General features: G+C 41.2%; 1 protein-coding gene across 1 annotated transcript; it reads left to right on the top strand.

Annotated features, from left to right (window-relative positions):
* Positions 1-212: 212 nt before the first annotated feature.
* nots (nothepsin) lies at positions 213-8,541 on the top strand. Its single transcript, XM_034163310.1, has 9 exons — positions 213-373; positions 1,033-1,213; positions 2,069-2,186; positions 2,910-3,028; positions 4,013-4,212; positions 6,661-6,786; positions 7,405-7,549; positions 7,840-7,938; positions 8,302-8,541. Exons 1-9 carry the CDS (start codon positions 312-314, stop codon positions 8,476-8,478), a joined length of 1,227 nt encoding a protein of 408 aa, XP_034019201.1. The 5' UTR covers positions 213-311; the 3' UTR covers positions 8,479-8,541.
* Positions 8,542-20,201: the final 11,660 nt, after the last annotated feature.

Genomic DNA, 20,201 nt, shown 5'->3' with positions numbered 1-20,201 from the left:
GTCCAGGATCCACAAAGGTTTAAACTGTTCATACACGTTAACATCAAACGACAAAAATCTGGCGGAGAAACATCGATGAGCGTTTTGTGTCGATGCGTCTGTGTTGTTCTGGTCACCAGGTTAATTACTAATTGGTCAGTTGTGGACTGTCGGTCTTTATAAAGATTAAGATCAGTCACTGAGTTTTGGGGCGGTTTTTTTCTCACTGTTTAGTCAGAGGCACCGATCCAATCAGAGCTCACGTGAACTTTGATAAAGTCCTCAGCATCTCCACATCAGCACTCTGACTGCTGGCCGGGGACGAGGCAGACATGTGGAAACTGGTCTCAGTGGTTCTGCTGGTTTCAACATGGACCAGCTGGGCGTTGGTCAGGTAGGAGGCTTCCTGACGTCACACACCTGTAGTGACGTCATTGCTGTTTGGAAAGGTCAGGTACACCACACCTGGAGGTTCTGTTGTGCACATATGTACAAATCAGTAAATGGTGTCATTTTTTCCTCTGAAAAATTATTTCAATGTATACAGTGATTTTTTTTTTTTTCCTGTGTAGTTAGTTTAATAAACCCTTGAGGTTTTTGCCAAAAAGTTACGAATTTGTCTTTATTCAAATCAAAGGCTGAGATCTGGTTTTAAAGTAGCTCTGTGTTCTTGCACACAAATGATTAAATAATGCTGTTGACTAAATAGAAGCACAAGTAAATCTGCTCAAATAATGTGTCCACATTCTTTTGTTCTTTAGTATTTATCTGATTTATTTTTGATGGATTTCTGACTGTACTTCCAAAGTTCTGTGGTGAAATTAAGAGTTGATTGCAAATGACTAAACAGTGTTATTGAATTCAGTAACTGACTCCCATTTAGAACAAAGTGGTGAAATTCTATTACGCCTGCATTAATGCTAAATGTCCACCAGGTGGAGATATTCCATTTCAAGACCATTCTGTTTGTAGATGAACCACGTGCACACTCTTTGGTGCATAAAGTAGTCAACAAGTAAAATTTGTTGAATGTTAAGATGTTTGTACCCTCAGGGTCCCTCTGCGGCAGATGAACACGATCCGAAGTCAGCTGCGAACCAAAGGCCTTCTGGAGGCGTACCTGAAGGATTACCACATGGACACGTTTAACCGCCGCTACGTGCAGTGTTTCCCGCCCGGCATCCCGTCTCTGCAGCTGGGACGCTCCAGCATCAAAGTCTACAACTTCATGGATGTAAGGACAACATGTGTGACGTGGCCGGTTCAAAACTTAGCACTTCCTTCTGATGGGTGCAGCTGACGTGCTTCTGAGCAAGGCACTAAATCTGCTTCTATTCATGAAACCATGGAATTTATATGTATTATATGTATTTTTTATATGTATGATTTCATCCAGTTAACTTGTAAAATTCCTTTTATTTGTTGAAAAAAAATTAAACACACCCTCACTTTCAAGTTCAAAGTAAAAGTTGACGTGAACACGAGGCAACACATGATGTCGTTCATCCATTAATTTTCTGTCGCTTATACGGGTCTGACCCGGCAGCAGCTCCTCCCACACTTCCCTATCCTCGGCCAAGTCCTGTAATTCTTCCGTGGTGATCGTGAGGCTTTCTTAAGCCAGACGGGAGATGTACTTGTAGGCCCCGTTCAGACTGGGGTTAGCAATCTGGCTTCACAGAGATTCGGTCTGGGTCTTCCCAGTTGGACGTGCCTGGAAGACCTCCCTCAGGGAACCACATTTGGGGGCATTGTCACCAGGTGCCTGAACTCTCTCAGTTGGCTCCTTTCAATGTGAAAAAGCAGGGGCTCCAGTTTGAGACCCCTAGTGGTCCGTGAGTATATCTGTAAATTATCACATATTAACACAATATACTATATTCTAACTTTAAAGTGTTATATGTATATATAAAAGTGGTTTTGCTGGTTAAGTTGTCCTTACACACTTACCCAGCCCATGAGCAAACAGGGTGACAGTGAGGAGGGAAAAACTCCCTCAGGCCGGTAGGTTGTATGCTTTGATCACTTTGGTCATTAAACCAACAACTGTTTGGTAGCTTTAACTGAACATTTTGTGTTTGTGTGTCAGGCTCAGTATTTTGGTATTGTCAAGTTGGGGACTCCGGAGCAGAACTTCTCAGTGGTTTTTGACACCGGATCAGCCGACCTGTGGGTGCCGTCGTCGTACTGCGTCTCCCAGGCCTGCAGTACGACAACCTGACACTGCAGTACCAAGTTCAACACAACAAATACTTTACTGCAACAATTTATTTCATTTAAAAAAATAGAAATAAAAAAAACCTTTTAAATCATAAACAAGAAGGGCTGCCAAATGTCTTATCTTTGAATCATCAGTAGGGGGCAGTAAATAAGGCTTACAGCATTAAATTGAACCATTTTATGATCCTAAATTGTTTTAGATGCTGTTACATTGTGAGACCTGAATTTTTAAGCTTTAATTTGGAGCCTATTTATGTATTTTTCAGCTCTGGAGACTCTATTTATCATTCCAAATGAGCCTTTTGTTTTACCATTTTAAATGAATTTTAATTTCTTTGTTGTTGCTATAGTTGTGTTAAATCACTTTTTTTCTTAATTTAAAACACAATGAGCTGCATCCCGTGTGATCGGTAAAAGATGAATGATGAAATCTGAATCTGATCACAGAAACACTGCAGATTTCAACAAGCTATTATTCATTTATTCTTTATTCCCAAAGTACATTTTCTCTTAAAATTCTGAATTTATTCACTAAAACCCACCTTAACAAAAAACATTAAGGTGTGTTAATGACATGATGCTCCGACTGTTTCGAGTTTATCTCTAAATGTTTGTTTGTAAAATGTGTTTGAGGGTTGGGATGGCCTGTTCCTGGATCAGGGAGGTCATGACCATGATAAGGAGTTCAACAAATGTGTGTGTTTTTACAGGTTTGCATGAGCGGTTTAAGGCATTCGAGTCGACTTCTTTCCATCCTGATGGGCGTACATTTGGGATTCATTACGGATCAGGACACTTGCTTGGTGTCATGGGTAGAGACACACTCAAGGTCTGTTCTATTTTAAACCGTCGGTGTGTGTGTGTGTGTAACACGTTTGTGTATGTAGTCGTCATTTGTGATTAAAGCTTGTTAAAATGTTAAATCTATCAATTAAATTGATCAATTAAGAGCCATATGCATCAGGAGGCGGAGCTCTGAAAATGTTTGATTACTGGAAGGTGGGTTAAAAGTTATAGCTCCGCCCTATTTTCAGCAAGTGTGTGTGTGTGTGTGTGTGTGTGTGTGGGGGGGGGGGGTGTGGAACTGCAGCGGCACTCGGAGCACAAACATCTACCACAGATCAATAACGTGATCGATCAGCTCTGGATCTCTAGATCTGAGCCAACTGCCCCCAAGACTTACACACCGTAGTCTTTCAAGATAAAACAGACATTGGAAAAAAAAATTCAATGAACATATTTGGCACATGTGCAAAATTTCACCCTGATTTCTACACTGTCAAAAATGATTCTGCTCTCCAGATGATCTATACCGACTCCTGTGCGAGTTGGGATCTTGTTCTTGATCCTGTTTACTAGGGGAGCTACGACTACTACCTTTGCACCCCCCCGGACTAAACCAAACCACCTTTTTTAGGTTCCTTAGATGACCCCAAAACACAATCAGGATGTTCCCAAAAATAAAAACTGGCCTCAAGCCGGTTATCCAAAATGGCCACCAAAATAGGGTTTCTCACTAAAACACTTTTAAGCAACATATAAACAACTTCCTACTATGTATTTTAATAAGGGTCTATTGGCGGCCATTTTGGACGTCATATTGAATCTTAAACCCATGAATGAATTTAGTTTAGGCACAAATGAGTCTGCTGTGACCTGCAATGGTCTTCCCATTAAATCTCTTTTGATATTTAAGTTGTTGCATATGTTGGGAACCTAAAAACGTTGGTTTGATTTAGTCCTGGGGGCGGGGGGTGCAAAGGTAGTGGTCATAACTCCCCTAGTAGTTCCTCTGTTTTTTTTTTTCATCCAGTTGGGGGATATAACCGTGGTGAACCAGGAGTTTGGGGAGTCGGTGTATGAACCAGGTACCACATTCGTCTTAGCGAGATTTGATGGGGTTTTGGGGCTGGCTTACCCTTCCCTGGCACAGATCCTGGGAAACCCGGTTTTTGACAACATGATTGCCCAGAAGACTTTGGACGCACCGGTTTTCTCCTTCTACCTCAACAGGTGCAGACTCACCTGCCAGACTTTCTTCAGTGGGTTTTAAGATGATTACGTAATTATTTATTTACCTCGTGAGCTCTATTCAGTATGCCAAGTATTTTCTCTAAGAACTGACTGGGATTTGATTTTGTTGCTCAAGGGCACTACAGCAAGCTACAGCAAATATGATTAAATATATTTCTAGAATGTTGCGCAGTGTTTGAATTTCACTAATTCAAAGTTCATAGGATCTAATCCTGCACTGGTGGATAATTACTGCAACGTTCTTTCAGCTTTCTTTGTGTTAAATGGATTAAAGTGCTCACTGAACCTTCTCAAAGTGAAACTGCGGCTTAGTCCATCTCACCACTGTCCACCTCAATGTCCATTTTGTTCTTGAAGATATAACTCTTCAAGATATACTGTGATTTAGTATGCACAAGTTACAAATGGGTGCATTGCAGTGAGTTAACTAAACTATTCCCAAACAGCAACAAGATATTAACGGCTCTCGGAAATTACAAAGGAAATGTATTTAGGAGGTGTTTGGTGATGGTGGTATCTTTGCTGGAGAACCAAGGTCCAAGTCTTTAGGATCCTGGTGCTTCCTGTCTTACTGTAGGGTTTTCAGACTTGGACACTAACCACTGACCTATGGTGATGATTGGATGTCCTTTGTACCAGCATCCTTGGTCTCGCTGGAATGACATTCTGTTAAAAGAACAGTTATTGTGAAGGAACATGAGCTTTGGCATTTTATCCAGATGGTGTAATTCTCTTGACATACAGTAGTGTTCAGAATAATAGTAGTGCTATGTGACTAAAAAGATTAATCCAGGTTTGAGTATATTTCTTATTGTTACATGGGAAACAAGGTACCAGTAGATTCAGTAGATTCTCACAAATCCAACAAGACCAAGCATTCATGATATGCACACTCTTAAGGGTTTAAAATGGGGCTATTAGTAAAAGAAAGAAAAGGGTGTGTTCACAATAATAGTAGCATCTGCTGTTGACGCTACAAACTCAAAACTATTATGTTCAAACTGCTTTTTTAGCAAACCTGTGAATCACTAAACTAGTATTTAGTTGTATAACCACAGTTTTTCATGATTTCTTCACATCTGCGAGGCATTAATTTTGTTGGTTTGGAACCAAGATTTTGCTCGTTTACTAGTGTTCTTGGGGTTATTGGCTTGTTGAAACACCCATTTCAATCCAAACTGATCCATGATACCTGGTATGCGATATATAGGCCCAACACCATAGTAGGAGAAACATGCCCATATCATGATGCTTGCACCACCATGCTTCACTGTATTCACTGTGAACTGTGGCTTGAATTCAGAGTTTGGGGGTCGTCTCACTAACTGTCTGTGGCCCTTGGACCCAAAAAGAACAGTTTTACTCTCATCAGTCCGCAAAATATTCCTCCATTTCTCTTTAGGCCAGTTGATGTGTTCTTTGGCAAATTGTAACCTCTTCTGCACATGTCTTTTATTTAACAGAGGGACTTTATGGGGGATTCTTGCAAATAAATTAGCTTCACACAGGCGTCTTCTAACTGTCACAGCACTTACAGGTAACTCCAGACTGTCTTTGATCATCCTGGAGCTGATCAATGGGTGAGTCTTTGCCATTCTGGTTATTCTTCTATCCATTTTGATGGTTGTTTTCCGTTTTCTTCCATGCGTCTCTGGTTTTTTGTCCATTTTAAAGCATTGGAGATCATTGTAGATGAACAACCTATAATTTTTTGCACCTGCGTATAAGTTTCCCCCTCTCCAATCAACTTTTTAATCAAACTACAATGTTCTTCTGAACAATGTCTTGAACGTCCCATTTGCTCAGGCTTTCAAAGAGAAAAGCATGTTCAACAGGTGCTGGCTTCATCCTTAAATAGGGGACACCTGATTCACACCTGTTTGTTCCACAAAACTGACGAATTCACTGACTGAATGCCACACTACTATTATTGTGAACACCCCCTTTTCTACTTTTTTTACTAATAGCCCAATTTCATAGCCTTAAGAGTGTGCATATCATGAATGCTTGGTCTTGTTGGATTTGTGAGAATCTACTGGTACCTTGTTTCCCATGTAACAATAAGAAATATACTCAAAACCTGGATTAATCTTTTTAGTCACATAGCACTACTATTATTCTGAACACTGCTGTAATCCAACATGCAGGTGTCTCAGTGTTGAGGACCCCAGTGGCTAGAGAAGTTTAAGGACATGGTGTGGTGGATCCGCCACTAGTGCTTGCTCCCAGACCTGACCTGACCTGAACTTAGTTAAAAGTTGAGCCCTTTTCCTACGTGAAGCATCGTCATGGACGATAGAGACTCCTCGAGGCAGAAACGTTTGTTAACTGATGTCACTTTGAGAGAATTTGTTTGGCTTTGGCCCTGTTGGGCTCCAGCTTGACCAGGATTTGGTCTGACCCATTATTTTGTCTTTCACCTTACAGGAGAGCGAATATCAACAGCCCAGAGGGTGAACTGTTGTTAGGTGGAACTGATGAGCAACTGTACAATGGACCAATCAACTGGCTTCCATTGACCGCAAAAGGATTCTGGCAAGTCAAGTTGGACAGGTGTGCAACATTTTTTTAATATTGTTTTTTTGTTGTTGTTGTTTTTTTTTGAGTATTTGAACCATGTGCTCACACATGTCTAATCTGAAAAATGAATCTACACCCTAAATCAAAATCCCAACCTGATGCTAACACGTTTGCTTTCACCTCAGAGATCTCACAGATTGAGTTTGCTAGCTGCAAGATGGGAAAATAAACACTCTGTAAATTATTGACTTAAAGTAATAACGCACAACATTTTATTTGCTTTGTTCCTTAAATCTGTGTCAACATTAAAACATTTAAGAGCAACTAACAGTTGCTGCTGTTGTTGCACCAAACATTTTGGCAAGGTTAGCTGGGTTAGCTACTGTTAGCCATGTACAGGATATGGATTCCTGATGGAACAGAGAAAACACTGATAAAAGACTGATAAAACCATAAATTAACTCATAACAAAAAAGTTGCATCTGAGAAAACCAAAGCTCCCTCGTGTGCAATAATAATAATAATAATTTTGATGAATCCAAACCTGTGAGATGTATCTCAGAATCCGAGAGACGCTAAGAGGAGTTTTAATATAAATATAAAATTAAAAACAAGGACGCAGAAAATCAATTTTAAATCACGTTTTTCCAGTGTGGCAGTGCAGGGCGTCAGCTCGTACTGTCCTCGTGGTTGCCAGGCAATTATTGACACAGGAACCTCCCTCATCGCTGGACCGACCAATGACATCCTCAGCCTACAGCAACTGGTTGGAGCCACGCCTACAGCCATTGGCGAGGTGAGAAAGAAATTCTCATTTCATCATTTAAGCATCTCGACTAATTGTCAGTTTCAAAGTTCAGTTTTTGGTCCACCATTAAAATAATCAGTCCAAAGGGAGAATCGAGAATACCACAGTCTGGTGGTCACTCAGAACCTCTTACCATACCAAAGTAAACAGAGCTGATAAAAGCACCATGATAATGCCACCATTTAAGGCAACGTCCACTTTTGTCATCAGGATATGACGTGATGCTCTTCTGGACAGAAGACCGCTGAGATATGTCGAGTTTTGTGTTTGTCTTTCAGTTTCTTGTGGACTGTGCCAGATTGTCTAGTTTGCCTCATGTGACTTTCATCCTGGGAGCAACAGAGTACACAATGACCTCTGAGCAGTATATCAGGAAGGTGACACGTCACTCTTTCTTCAAGCACACACATTTGCACATTAAATTTTGTCTGTTAGCTCGATAACTCAAAAAGTAATTTACGGATTTTAATTCAATTCGGTGAGCACATAGAGAATGTGATGGGATATAATCAGCTTTGGAGGTGATCCAGAATATATACTGGAACTGAGATCCAGAAGAATATTTGTCACTTAGCAACGTTTAACTCAAAATGTTGTACGTTCATGGCAATTTGGTGAGCAGATGGATAATGTCCTAGAGAATGAGGGATCCAAAAGAGATGAAAACATAACCGTCTTGGATATAAAAGATTTCTGATATTTGTTTTTTGAAGGTGATGTGACGTTTTTGTTGTTTCCAGGAGATGCTCGGGGACAAGGAGTTGTGTTTCAGTGGGTTCCAGGCTGTGGACATTGTGTCCCCAGAAGGCCCTCTGTGGATTCTGGGAGACATTTTTTTGACAGAGTACTACAGCATCTTTGACAGAGGACAGGACCGGGTTGGCTTGGCACCCACCAAGCTCAAAGTCGAAGCCTAACTCATCAGTTATCAATAGATAACAGCTGTGTGATCAATAAATACGTCAATTACAACAAACTCCGCTTTCTTTTTAATCCTTGGAAAAGAAAGGTAGCTCATAGTTTGTCATGTTCTGCATGTGAATAAAACCTTTTTACTGCCTGTGATTCATTCATGAGATGCTCTTTGGGTCATGTATGATGTCATAAAGGTCAGAATTCGAATCGCTCTGTTGGTCAGAGCAGCACAGCAGGAAGGATGTGGGTTTAATTCCCCAATGCCCAGGTCATTTGTGCATGGAGTTTTATGTCATCCAATCACTGTAAAATCCTTCATCTGGTGTGAAGTCATGTGAGGGCGGAGATGTGTGTCGCTCAGGTGTAATCATGCCATCCTGTTCATCACCAGAGGTAACTAAACTTAAAGTATTATCATCCAGATGGACGTATGCACTCTGAGTGCTACTGTAGCTTCAAAACACTTGGTACAGTACACTAACGGTTACTCAAAATTAACAAGTAAAACAACCTGAGTTCATCAATAGATGCGTATAATATCAAATATTTACAAATTAAAAATTTGCTCCACATTTACAAGCTGCAGTGTTAAAGTAATGAGAACATTAATGCATCAATGATTATCATCCAGTAACATATTTTTTCTGAAATGGGCAGTCAGTGCAATGAGGACTTTTATTTTTGGTATTTGGTATGTAGATTTATTTTATTTATGCAGAAAATTTTTGATTTAAGACTTTCAGTGAAGCACATTTACTTGTATCTGAGTGTTTTTAACAGTGTGCTAGTACTACTTTTACTTAAGTTAAAGATCTGAGTAACCTTTTTTGGTGGTGATAGTTGTGCCCTTGACTGGAATCTTCGGCAATCTTCGGCTTCAGTTCGGCGAAACGAGTCCGCACATGCGCGCGCGGTAAAAATTCCGGACACCCAGACAGCAGCAGATAGTCGACAAAAGAAAAACTGGACTTGTAAGAACAGGTAAAACGCTTTAGTTATTGCATTTGAGTTTTATTTATACCTGTTGCTGTTTGTGCTACTTATTAGCTATTAGCATTAATAAATAGTTTATTAGCCACAGTTAGCGTAAAATTTGTGCCAATTCAACATGCAGATCCACCTTGGATTTGCTGTGGCGACCCCAAGTACAAAACAAGGGAGCAGCCAAAGGGACTTACTTACTTTTAGTTAGCTACCGACTAGTAGCCTAGCATTCCAACTAGCATTAGCATTACCGTAATGACGGTATTATATTGACGGGGAAAAAACTGAGCTGAGTGCTCTGGAAAAATATCTCAAGTTCTGTTATAGATTAAAACCAGTAAACACCTTATCAGCATTACATGTAACGGGTGTAAAATTTAAATTTCAGCTGTATTTTTTAATCATCTGGAGAAAGTCCATCTGCGAAATTAACTTTCACAGTGTGATTAATCATGATTTTTCACGGATAAAAACCCCAGCAAATTGGGGAAATTATGGTTTATCCAATTTGTGATTTTTCGTAATTAATTCGTAATTCATATATTGTGTTAAAAATGTACAATAGTACATAAAAAGGACACATCGTGCATAAATAGAAATGTAAAAATCGCCAGAAATGTAAAAATTGTCCTAATTAAATTTTAAATGAAATATCTGGTGAGAAAATCACATGACTTGGTACATTAGCTATTCCATATTAAGCCTACTTCCTTGTTAATGTTCTCAGTTGTAATTGATTCATTTACCTTTTTTACCGTTTTACTTTTTGTAAACTAACTGACATTTAAAATGAAGAGAAACATTTAGGAATGTTGTAATGGTGGTTGTTTCTTCTGTCAGTTGTGTCATGTTGTCCAACGTTGAGATCAAAGCCAAAGTGAGCGATCCGGTGCGATTCGCCAAGACTGCAGCCCGGCTCAGCCAATCAGAGGGCACGATCATCCGACAGTATGACACGTTTTTCACCAGCAACCGAGGTCGACTGAAGCTACGAGACTTCCTGGTACAACTATTGAAACTGTTAATCTATGAGATAAAAGTCAGGGTGTGATCATCTGATGACTGATAATCATCTGTCTTTTATCAGGAAAAAGTAAATGCTAAATGGACTGCATTTATATAGCGCTTTTCCATCTGCATCAGACGCTCAAAGCGCTTTACAATTATGCCTCACATTCACCCCGATGTCAGGGTGCTGCCATACAAGGCGCTCACTACACACCGGGAGCAATAGGGGATTAAAGGCCTTGCCCAAGGGCCCTTAGTGATTTTCCAGTCAGGCAGGGATTTGAACTCATGATCTTCTGAACTCAAACCCAACACCTTAACCACTAGACCATCACCTCCCCCAGATAATCATCTGTCTTTTATCAGGAAAAAGTGACTTTTTTTTGTTTATTTTAGCTTCTCAAATGTGAATATTTTCTATTATTTTTAACTGTTTCCACACGATTTTTTACAGTCTATTTAAACATGTTTTAATCTGGTTGAAACCTGATAATTTATTTTTCCCTGGTTTTAGAATATATTTGTCAAAATTGGGAAACATGTATTTATTAATGGTTGTTAAATCATCTGATGAAAGTTTGATACTGGTACTTGAACAAGTAAAGATGTCTACATAAATTTAAATGAACCAGTCTAGAAACTGCTATTTATTATTTTCTGATAACTTGGACAACACGATTAATTGTCCAGAATAAAATTGAAAGTGGTTCTTGCAACATCTACAGGGCTGCATAAAGGGGAAGAGCCAAAAAATGTATCAAATTCCAAGAAACGTAAGGTGGGATAGAGCAGATGTTGTAATGAAAAGCATGTGTAACCAAGTTGTTACAAAAACTGTCTGATTGTTTGTGTTTAGAATGGAACTGGTCAGCTTATCTTCTACGAGCGTCCAGACACTGACGGACCCAAACTGTCCCAATACTCCATCAGCCCTACCAGCGATCCATCCAGTCTCCGGGTAAAACACTCGCTCAGTGTGCGTGTGTGTTTGTCTGTTTCTGCAGTGTTTGATTTTTTCTTATTAGTCATTGTGTGTGTCTGCAGGCTGTACTGTCCGATGCCCTTGAGGTCAAAGGTGAGGTACGGAAGGAGCGGCGGCTCTTTCTGATTGGTCAGACCAGAGTTCACCTGGACACTGTGGAAGGACTGGGACATTACATGGAGCTGGAGGTCTCTCCCACACACACGCACACACACAGTTGATACTCCAATAAAATAAAGTTGTACCACCTACTTTGTGCATAAATAGGTCCACTGCATACAGATAAAAAGTAAAAGTCAGTAGGAGCACTTTGATGATGAAGTCATGGAATGTTGGTGTGTTTGGTGTTCAGGTGGTGATGCGTGAGGAGCAGAGTGTTGAAGAAGGACAGAAGGTTTGTGTCACACTGCTGCTGTTCTATTAAATAAATGAGGCTTAATGAGAAAGGGGGGGGGGAAAAGAAAAGTACTCACTGGTGCTACCTTCAGTCCTCAGAGAAATCCCAAAAATGCAGATTTCATCAGCTGGGATTTTGCTGGTTTTCAGTGGAAGCTAATTCATGATTTTCCATTTAATTTAACTCTTTTTTTATAGTGTGAATGTTCCAGTATCTGAAGCTTACATTTGTTTTATATCTATTTTTGTTGTCTTGTGTAGGTGGCGCGGGATATGATGGACCAGTTGGGTGTGTCGGAGGACAGTCTGGTGACTGGGGCGTACATGGACCTCGTACTCCGGAGACACACTGAGGCATAACACAACCTCCCAGCTAGAGATGGATCAGGGAGACCAGGGTAGAGTACTCAGTGCAGTCATCACACTGTGCAAAAAGGCTGCAGGCACATTGATGGTAGAACGACAGCTGCTGGGCGTTGTAACAGCGTCAGTGTGATTTATGAAGTGAGACGCTGTAATGTTACCACGGTGATCTGTTGGGAAATAATTTGCACAAAATAAGTCAGAAAAGCATTTCAATAGTTTTTGCACAGTGTTGTGTAAAACAGGAACGCTGTGAACATTTTATATGATCATAAAGAAATAATGTGTATCCCTGTAAGTCCGGGAATAAGAACCGGCTCCAACGTCCGCTGGGCCTTTTTGAAACGTCTGCATACAAGCAGATTATGGGGACTGATCGATGCTGCCGAGCTTCGTTCTCCTTTTCTGGGAAACCTGAGATCATCTCCGCTATATCAAAATCCATTTTATTTTTGCAGAGGCAAAAAATTATGATGTAAAATTTGGGCATTTTTAACTTTAAGTATTCATTTGTCTGTTACATGTGAATGGATCTTAATGACCAATGATGTATCAATAATGTATGAGGACAACATTATAATCAAAACAGTCTAAAAAACACAGATGCGTTCAGTGCTGACAAGAGCATTTATAATGATGTTTGTCTTTAGTTCCTGTGAAATATTTGACGTTCTCTTTATGTTGGAGACAAAATATTTTCAGCATTTTGGACTGTGACAGAGATTTTGGGTAACTTGTGTTTGTTTGTTTGTTTTTTTTAGTGAGCAGGCTTGTAAAAAGTTGTTTTTGCTTAAATAAATGATTGACATGTCTGTGTTGGATATAATGTGATAGTTCTCGTAGGACCACACGGTTTCAGAGCTCGATGTCCTGGTTTTTGTTTTATTACTTATGTATTTATTTATTATTGGCCAAATGGCTCAAATTCAGATATTTAGACTATAACCACAAATTTTGCGCAATTTTCTGTTAACTGGGGTCTAAACACGCATTTTGTATACACGATGTAATGCCTTTAGCTGCAGCGACTTGTGAGTTAATATGTACACCTCACGGTTCAGTGGGAGGAGTTAGTGTTGATAGGACAAGACAAGGACTTTAAAGTATATTTGGCTACTTGTCGTGTAAGGAACAGAAGTACAAGTAAAGCCATCGTATAAAAATCCTTTAGTTGTACAAAGGGGGGAAAAGTGCGTTGTTACTGCATTTAGTGGTTCACTACAGAATCATTGTAATATGTCAAAAAAAGTCAAAAATAAACTCAAATACCCATTTCAATTCTTCTTCTTCTTTGTCTTTCGGCTGTTCCCGTTAGGGGTCGCCATAGCAGATCAATCGTTTCCATCTCACCCTGTCCTCTGTATCTTCCTCTGTCACACCAACCATCTGCATGTTGTCTCTCAGCACATCCATGAACCTCCTCTTTGGTCTCCCTCTTCTCCTCCTGCCTGGTGGCTCCATCCTCAGCATCCTTCTCCCTATATACCCTGGGTCCCTCCTCTGCACATGTCCAAACCATCTCAATCTCGCCTCTCTGACTTTGTCTCCAAATCGTCCCACCTGAGCTGTCCCTCTGATATGTTCATTCCTAATCTTGTCCATTCTTGTCACTCCTAAAGAGAATCTCAACATCTTCAGCTCTGCCACCTCCAGCTTTGCCTCCTGTATTTTTGTTAGTGCCACTGTCTCTAAGCCATACAACATAGCTGGTCTCACTACTGTTTTGTAAACTTCCCCTTCACTCTTGCTTATATTCTTCGGTCACAAATCCCTCCTGCCACCTTTCTCCACCCACTCCACCCTGCCTGCACTCTCTTCTTCACCTCTCTACCACACTCTCCATTACTTTGAACAGTTGACCCCAAATATTTAAACTCATCTACTTTCACCACTTCTACTCCTTGTAACTGCACTATTCCACTGGGCTCCCTCTCATTCACACACATGTACTCAGTCTTGCTTCTACTGACTTTCATTCCCCTTCTCTCCAAAGCATATTTCCACTTCTCCAGACTAGACTCAACTTGCTCTCTACTCTCACTACAGATCACAATGTCATCTGCAAACATCATAGTCCATGGGGACTCCTGTCTGATCTCATCTGTCAACCTGTCCATCACCACTGCAAACAAGAAAGGACTCAGAGCTGATCCTTGGTGTAATCCCACCTCCACCTTGAATGAGTCTGTCATTCCGACTGCGCATCTCACCGCTGTCACACTATTCTTGTACATGTCCTGCACTACCCTAACATACTTCTCTGCCACTCCAGACTTCCTCATACAATGCCACAACTCTTCTCTTGGCACCCTATCATAAGCTTTTTCTAAGTCCACAAACACACAATGTAACTCTTTCTGTCCTTGTCTGTACTTTTCCAACAGTATTCTCAGAGCAAACATTGCATCTGTAGTGCTCTTTCTCGGCATGAAACCATATTGCTGCTCACAGATCACCACCTGTTTTCTAATCAATCAATTTCAATCAATCAATTTTATTTATATAGCGCCAAATCACAACAAAGGCAAGGCCATACAATAATTACGTAAAAACCCCGACGGTCAAAACGACTCCCTGTGAGCAAGCACTTGACGACAGTGGGAAGGAAAAACTCCCTTTTAACAGGAAGAAACCTCCAGCAGAGCTTGGCTTTTCTAAGCCAAGCTTCTACTACTCTTTCCCATAACTTCATGCTGTGGCTGATCAGCTTTATGCGTCTGTAGTTACTGCACCTCTGCACATCACCCTTGTTCTTGAAAATAGGAATCAGCACACTTCGTCTCCACTCCTCAGGCATCCTCTCACTTTCCAAGATTTTATTAAACAATCTGGTTAGAAACTCTACTGCCATCTCTCCTAGACATTTCCATGCCTCCATTGGAATGTCATCTGGACCAACTGCCTTTCCACTCTTCATCCTCTTCATAGCAGCCCTCACTTCTTCCTTGCTAATCTCTTTTACTTCCTGATTTACTCTCACCACATCATCCAGCCTTTTCTCTCGCTCATTTTCTTTATTCATCAACTCTTCAAAATATTCCCTCCACCTTCTCAGCACACACTCCTCACTTGTCAGCACATTACCATGTGCATCTTTTACCACCCTAACCTGCTGTACATCTTTTCCAGCTCTGTCCCTTTGTCTGGCCAATCGGTACAAGTCCTTTTCTCCTTCCTTACTATTCAACGTCTTGTACAGCTCACAATATGCCTTTTCCTTTGCTTTTGCCACTTCTCTTCTTGCCTTACGCCGCATCTCCTTGTACTCCTGTCTACTTTCTTCATCTCTCCGACTATCCCAAAACTTTTTCGCCAACCTCTTTCTCCTTATGCTTTCCTGGACCTCTTTATTCCACCACCAAGTCTCCTTGTCTTCCTTCCACTGTCCAGATGTCATACCCAGTACTGCCCTAGCTGTCTCCCTCACCACATCTGCAGTACTTTTCCAGTTGTCCAAAATTGCTTCCCCTCCAACTAGTGCTTCTCTCACCTGCTCTCTAAATTTCACACAACAGTCTTCCTCCTTCAGCTTCCACCATCTGATCCTTTGTTGAGCTCTCACTCTCGTCTTCTTCTTTACCTCTAAAGTCATCCTACAAACAACCATCCTATGCTGTCTAGTGACACTCTCTCCTGCTGCCACCTTACAGTCTGTGATTTCTTTTAGCTTGCATCTCCTATAAAGAATGTAGTCCACCTGTGTGCACCTTCCTCCACTCTTATATGTTACCCTGTGCTCCTCCCTTTTCTTAAAGTCTATTTGAAGAGTTTCAGTCAGGTTTTAGAATTCATCATAGTACAGAAACAGCATTAGTGAAGGTTACAAATGATCTTCTTATGGCCTCAGACAGCGCATATTAAACAAATATGTAAGACTGCTTTTTTGCATTTACGCAATATCTCTAAAATTAGAAAGGTCTTGTCTCAGAGTGATGCTGAAAAACTAATTCATGCATTTATTTCCTCTAGGCTGGACTATTGTAATTCATTATTATCAGGTTGTCCTAAAAGTTCCCTGAAAAGCCTTCAGTTAATTCAAAATGCTGCAGCTAGAGTACTGACGGGGACTAGAAGGAGAGAGCATATCTCACCTATATTGGCCTCTCTTCATTGGCTTCCTGTTAATTCTAGAATAGAATTTAAAATTCTTCTTCTTACTTATAAGGTTTTGAATAGTCAGGTCCCATCTTATCCCATCTTAGGGACCTCATAGTACCATATCACCCCAATAGAGCGCTTCGCTCTCAGACTGCAGGCTTACTTGTAGTTCCTAGGGTTTGTAAGAGTAGAATGGGAGGCAGAGCCTTCAGCTTTCAGGCTCCTCTCCTGTGGAACCAGCTCCCAATTCAGATCAGGGAGACAGACACCCTCTCTACTTTTAAGATTAGGCTTAAAACTTTCCTTTTTGCTAAAGCTTATAGTTAGGGCTGGATCAGGTGACCCTGAACCATCCCTTAGTTATGCTGCTATAGACTTAGACTGCTGGGGGGTTCCCATAATGCATTGAGTGTTTCTTTCTCTTTTTGCTCTGTATGCACCACTCTGCATTTAATCATTAGTGATTGATCTCTGCTCCCCTCCACAGCATGTCTTTTTCCTGGTTCTCTCCCTCAGCCCCAACCAGTCCCAGCAGAAGACTGCCCCTCCCTGAGCCTGGTTCTGCTGGAGGTTTCTTCCTGTTAAAAGGGAGTTTTTCCTTCCCACTGTTGCCAAGTGCTTGCTCACAGGGGGTCGTTTTGACCGTTGGGGTTTTTCCGTAATTATTGTATGGCTTTGCCTTACAATATAAAGCGCCTTGGGGCAACTGTTTGTTGTGATTTGGCGCTATATAAATAAAATTGATTTGATTTGATTTGAAAGTAGGTATTCACCACAGCCATTTCCATCCTTTTTGCAAAATCAACTGCCATCTGTCCTTCCCCATTCCTATCCTTGATACCATATCTACCCATTACTTCCTCATCACCTCTGTTCCCTTCACCAACATGCCCATTGAAGTCTGCTCCTATCACCACTCTTTCATGCTTGGGCACACTCTCCACCACCTCATGTAACACACTCCAGAAATCTTCTTTCTCCTTCATCTCACAACCTACCTGTGGGGCATATGCACTGATGATATTCATCATCACCCCTTCAATTTCCAACTTCACACTCATCACCCTGCACACTTTTAACATACTCTTCCTTTAAAATGACCCCAACACCATTTCTCTTCCTGTCCTCACCATGGTACAACAACTTGTACCCACCGCCGATGCTCCTGCTCTTACTTCCCTTCCACTTGGTCTCTTGCACACACAATATGTCTACCTTTCTCCTCTCCATCATATCAGCCAGCTCTCTCCCTTTACCAGTCATACTACCAACATTCAAAGACCCCACTCATTTCCACCCTTCTAGTTTTCTTCTTCTCCCGCTGTTCGTGGCAACGTTTTCCTCCTCTTCTTCGTCGTCTTCGCCCAGCAGTAACCCAATTTCCACCGGCACCCTGTTGGGCAATAGCACCGGTGGCGGACGTTGTTAACCCGGGCCGCGACCGATCCGGTATGGGAATTCGATTCTGAGTCTGCATAGTTGGGTTGGCTTGTTTTACGCCGGATGCCCTTCCTGACGCAACCCTCCTCATTTGTCCGGGCTTGGGACCGGCACTCAGAATGTACTGGCTGCACACCCCATGTGGCTGAGTTAAATACCCATTTAAATTAGTAATTTGTAAACTCTTCACATTGTAAAAGCTAAAATGTTAAATTCACAATGATATGATATAAATTCTGGGACTTTTCCTCGATAAATGCTAATTATTTTATTAAAATAATGAATTATTTTCCTACCTGTGTGTTAATTGTTTCAGCTTGAATTATTTTTTAAGGTTGTTGCTGTTAAGTCAGTGATGAAGATAAGAATGTTCTTTATGTTCATTAATATGCATTGTCCCATTTCAAATAAACACACACACACACATATATATATATATGTGTGTGTGCGTGTGTGTGTGTGTACACTCAACAAAAATATAAACGCAACACTTTTGGTTTTGCTCCCATTTTGTATGAGATGAACTCAAAGATCTAAAACTTTTTCCACGTACACAATATCTCCATTTCCTTCAAATATTGTTCACAAACCAGTCTAAATCTGTGATAGTGAGCACTTCTCCTTTGCTGAGATAATCCATCCCACCTCACAGGTGTGCCATATCAAGATGCTGATTAGACACCATGATTAGTGCACAGGTGTGCCTTAGACTGCCCACAATAAAAGGCCACTCTGAAAGGTGCAGTTTTATCACACAGCACAATGCCACAGATGTCGCAAGATTTGAGGGAGCGTGCAATTGGCATGCTGACAGCAGGAATGTCAGCCAGAGCTGTTGCTCGTGTATTGAATGTTCGTTTCTCTACCATAAGCCGTCTCCAAAGGCGTTTCAGAGAATTTGGCAGTACATCCAACCAGCCTCACAACCGCAGACCACGTGTAACCACACCAGCCCAGGACCTCCACATCCAGCATGTTCACCTCCAAGATCGTCTGAGACCAGCCACTCGGACAGCTGCTGAAACAATCAGTTTGCATAACCAAAGAATTTCTGCACTGAAACTGTCAGAAACCGTCTCAGGGAAGCTCATCTGCATGCTCCTCGTCCTCATCGGGGTCTCGACCTGACTCCAGTTCGTCGTCGTAACCGACTTGAGTGGGTAAATGCTCACATTTGCTGGCGTTTGGCACGTTGGAGAGGTGTTTTCTTCACGGATGAATCCCGGTTCACACTGTCCAGGGCAGATGGCAGACAGCGTGTGTGGCGTCGTGTGGGTGAGAGGTTTTCTGATGTCAATGTTGTGGATCGAGTGGCCCATGGTGGCGGTGGGGTTATGGTATGGGCAGGCATCTGTTATGGACGAAGAACACAGGTGCATTTTATTGATGGCATTTTGAATGCACAGAGACACCGTGACGAGATCCTGAGGCCCTTTGTTGTGCCATCCAAGAACATCACCTCATGTTGCAGCAGGATAATGCACTTCCCCATTTTGCAAGGATCTGTACACAATTCTTGGAAGCTGAAAATGTCCCAGTTCTTGCATGGCCGGCATACTCACCGGACATGTCACCCATTGAGCATGTTTGGGATGCTCTGGACCGGCGTATATGACAGTGTGTGCCAGTTTCTGCCAATATCCAGCAACTTCGCACAGCCATTGAAGAGGAGTGGACCAACATTCCACAGGCCACAATTGACAACCTGATCAACTCTATGCGAAGGAGATGTGTTGCACTGCATGAGGCAAATGGTGGTCACACCAGATACTGACTGGTACCCCCCCCCCCCCCCCCCCAATAAAACAAAACTGCACCTTTCAGAGTGGCCTTTTATTGTGGGCAGTCTAAGGCACACCTGTGCAATAATCATGGTGTCTAATCAGCATCTTGATATGGCACACCTGTGAGGTGGGATGGATTATCTCAGCAAAGGAGAAGTGCTCACTATCACAGATTTAGACTGGTTTGTGAACAATATTTGAGGGAAATTGTGATATTGTGTATGTGGAAAACGTTTTAGATCTTTGAGTTCATCTCATACAAAATGGGAGCAAAACCAAAAGTGTTGAGTTTAGATTTTTGTTGAGTGTATGTATGTGCATATATATATATATATATATATATATATATATATATATATATATATATATATATATATATATATATATATATATATTCAGGGTGATTTTAAGTTTTATCCTTTTGTTAAAATTACTTAAATCACTGCAATTAATTTTTGTCACTTGTTTTGTTCAAAGGCAGAAAAGCAATCTTTAACACATTTAGGACAGAATGGGTGTGGATAATGTAAATAAGCAGGAATTGGATACATCAAAAAAGATTGATTGTAATTGCTAATTATTCGTGGGAGATTTTGATGTTCTTGTTCTTCTGTCAGTCTGCTGTATGATGCTTTCAGCTGTGGAGCTCAAGCACCTGAACAAACTTGTT

The sequence above is a fragment of the Thalassophryne amazonica genome, chromosome 22, assembly GCF_902500255.1.
Source record: "Thalassophryne amazonica chromosome 22, fThaAma1.1, whole genome shotgun sequence".
NCBI classification, from domain to species: Eukaryota; Metazoa; Chordata; class Actinopteri; order Batrachoidiformes; family Batrachoididae; genus Thalassophryne; species Thalassophryne amazonica.
The sequence above is the reverse complement of the archived record's forward strand: the minus strand, read 5'-3'. Positions and strand labels throughout refer to the sequence as shown.

Bases quoted from the DNA above. Each gene is read 5' to 3' on its own strand.
- nots (XM_034163310.1), top strand. From the start codon at position 312: ATGTGGAAACTGGTCTCAGTGGTTCTGCTGGTTTCAACATGGACCAGC. The intron at 2,187-2,909 runs GTACGACAACCT...GTGTTTTTACAG, and splicing joins CTGCGTCTCCCAGGCCTGCA to GTTTGCATGAGCGGTTTAAG. The intron at 7,550-7,839 runs GTGAGAAAGAAA...TTTGTCTTTCAG, and splicing joins CGCCTACAGCCATTGGCGAG to TTTCTTGTGGACTGTGCCAG.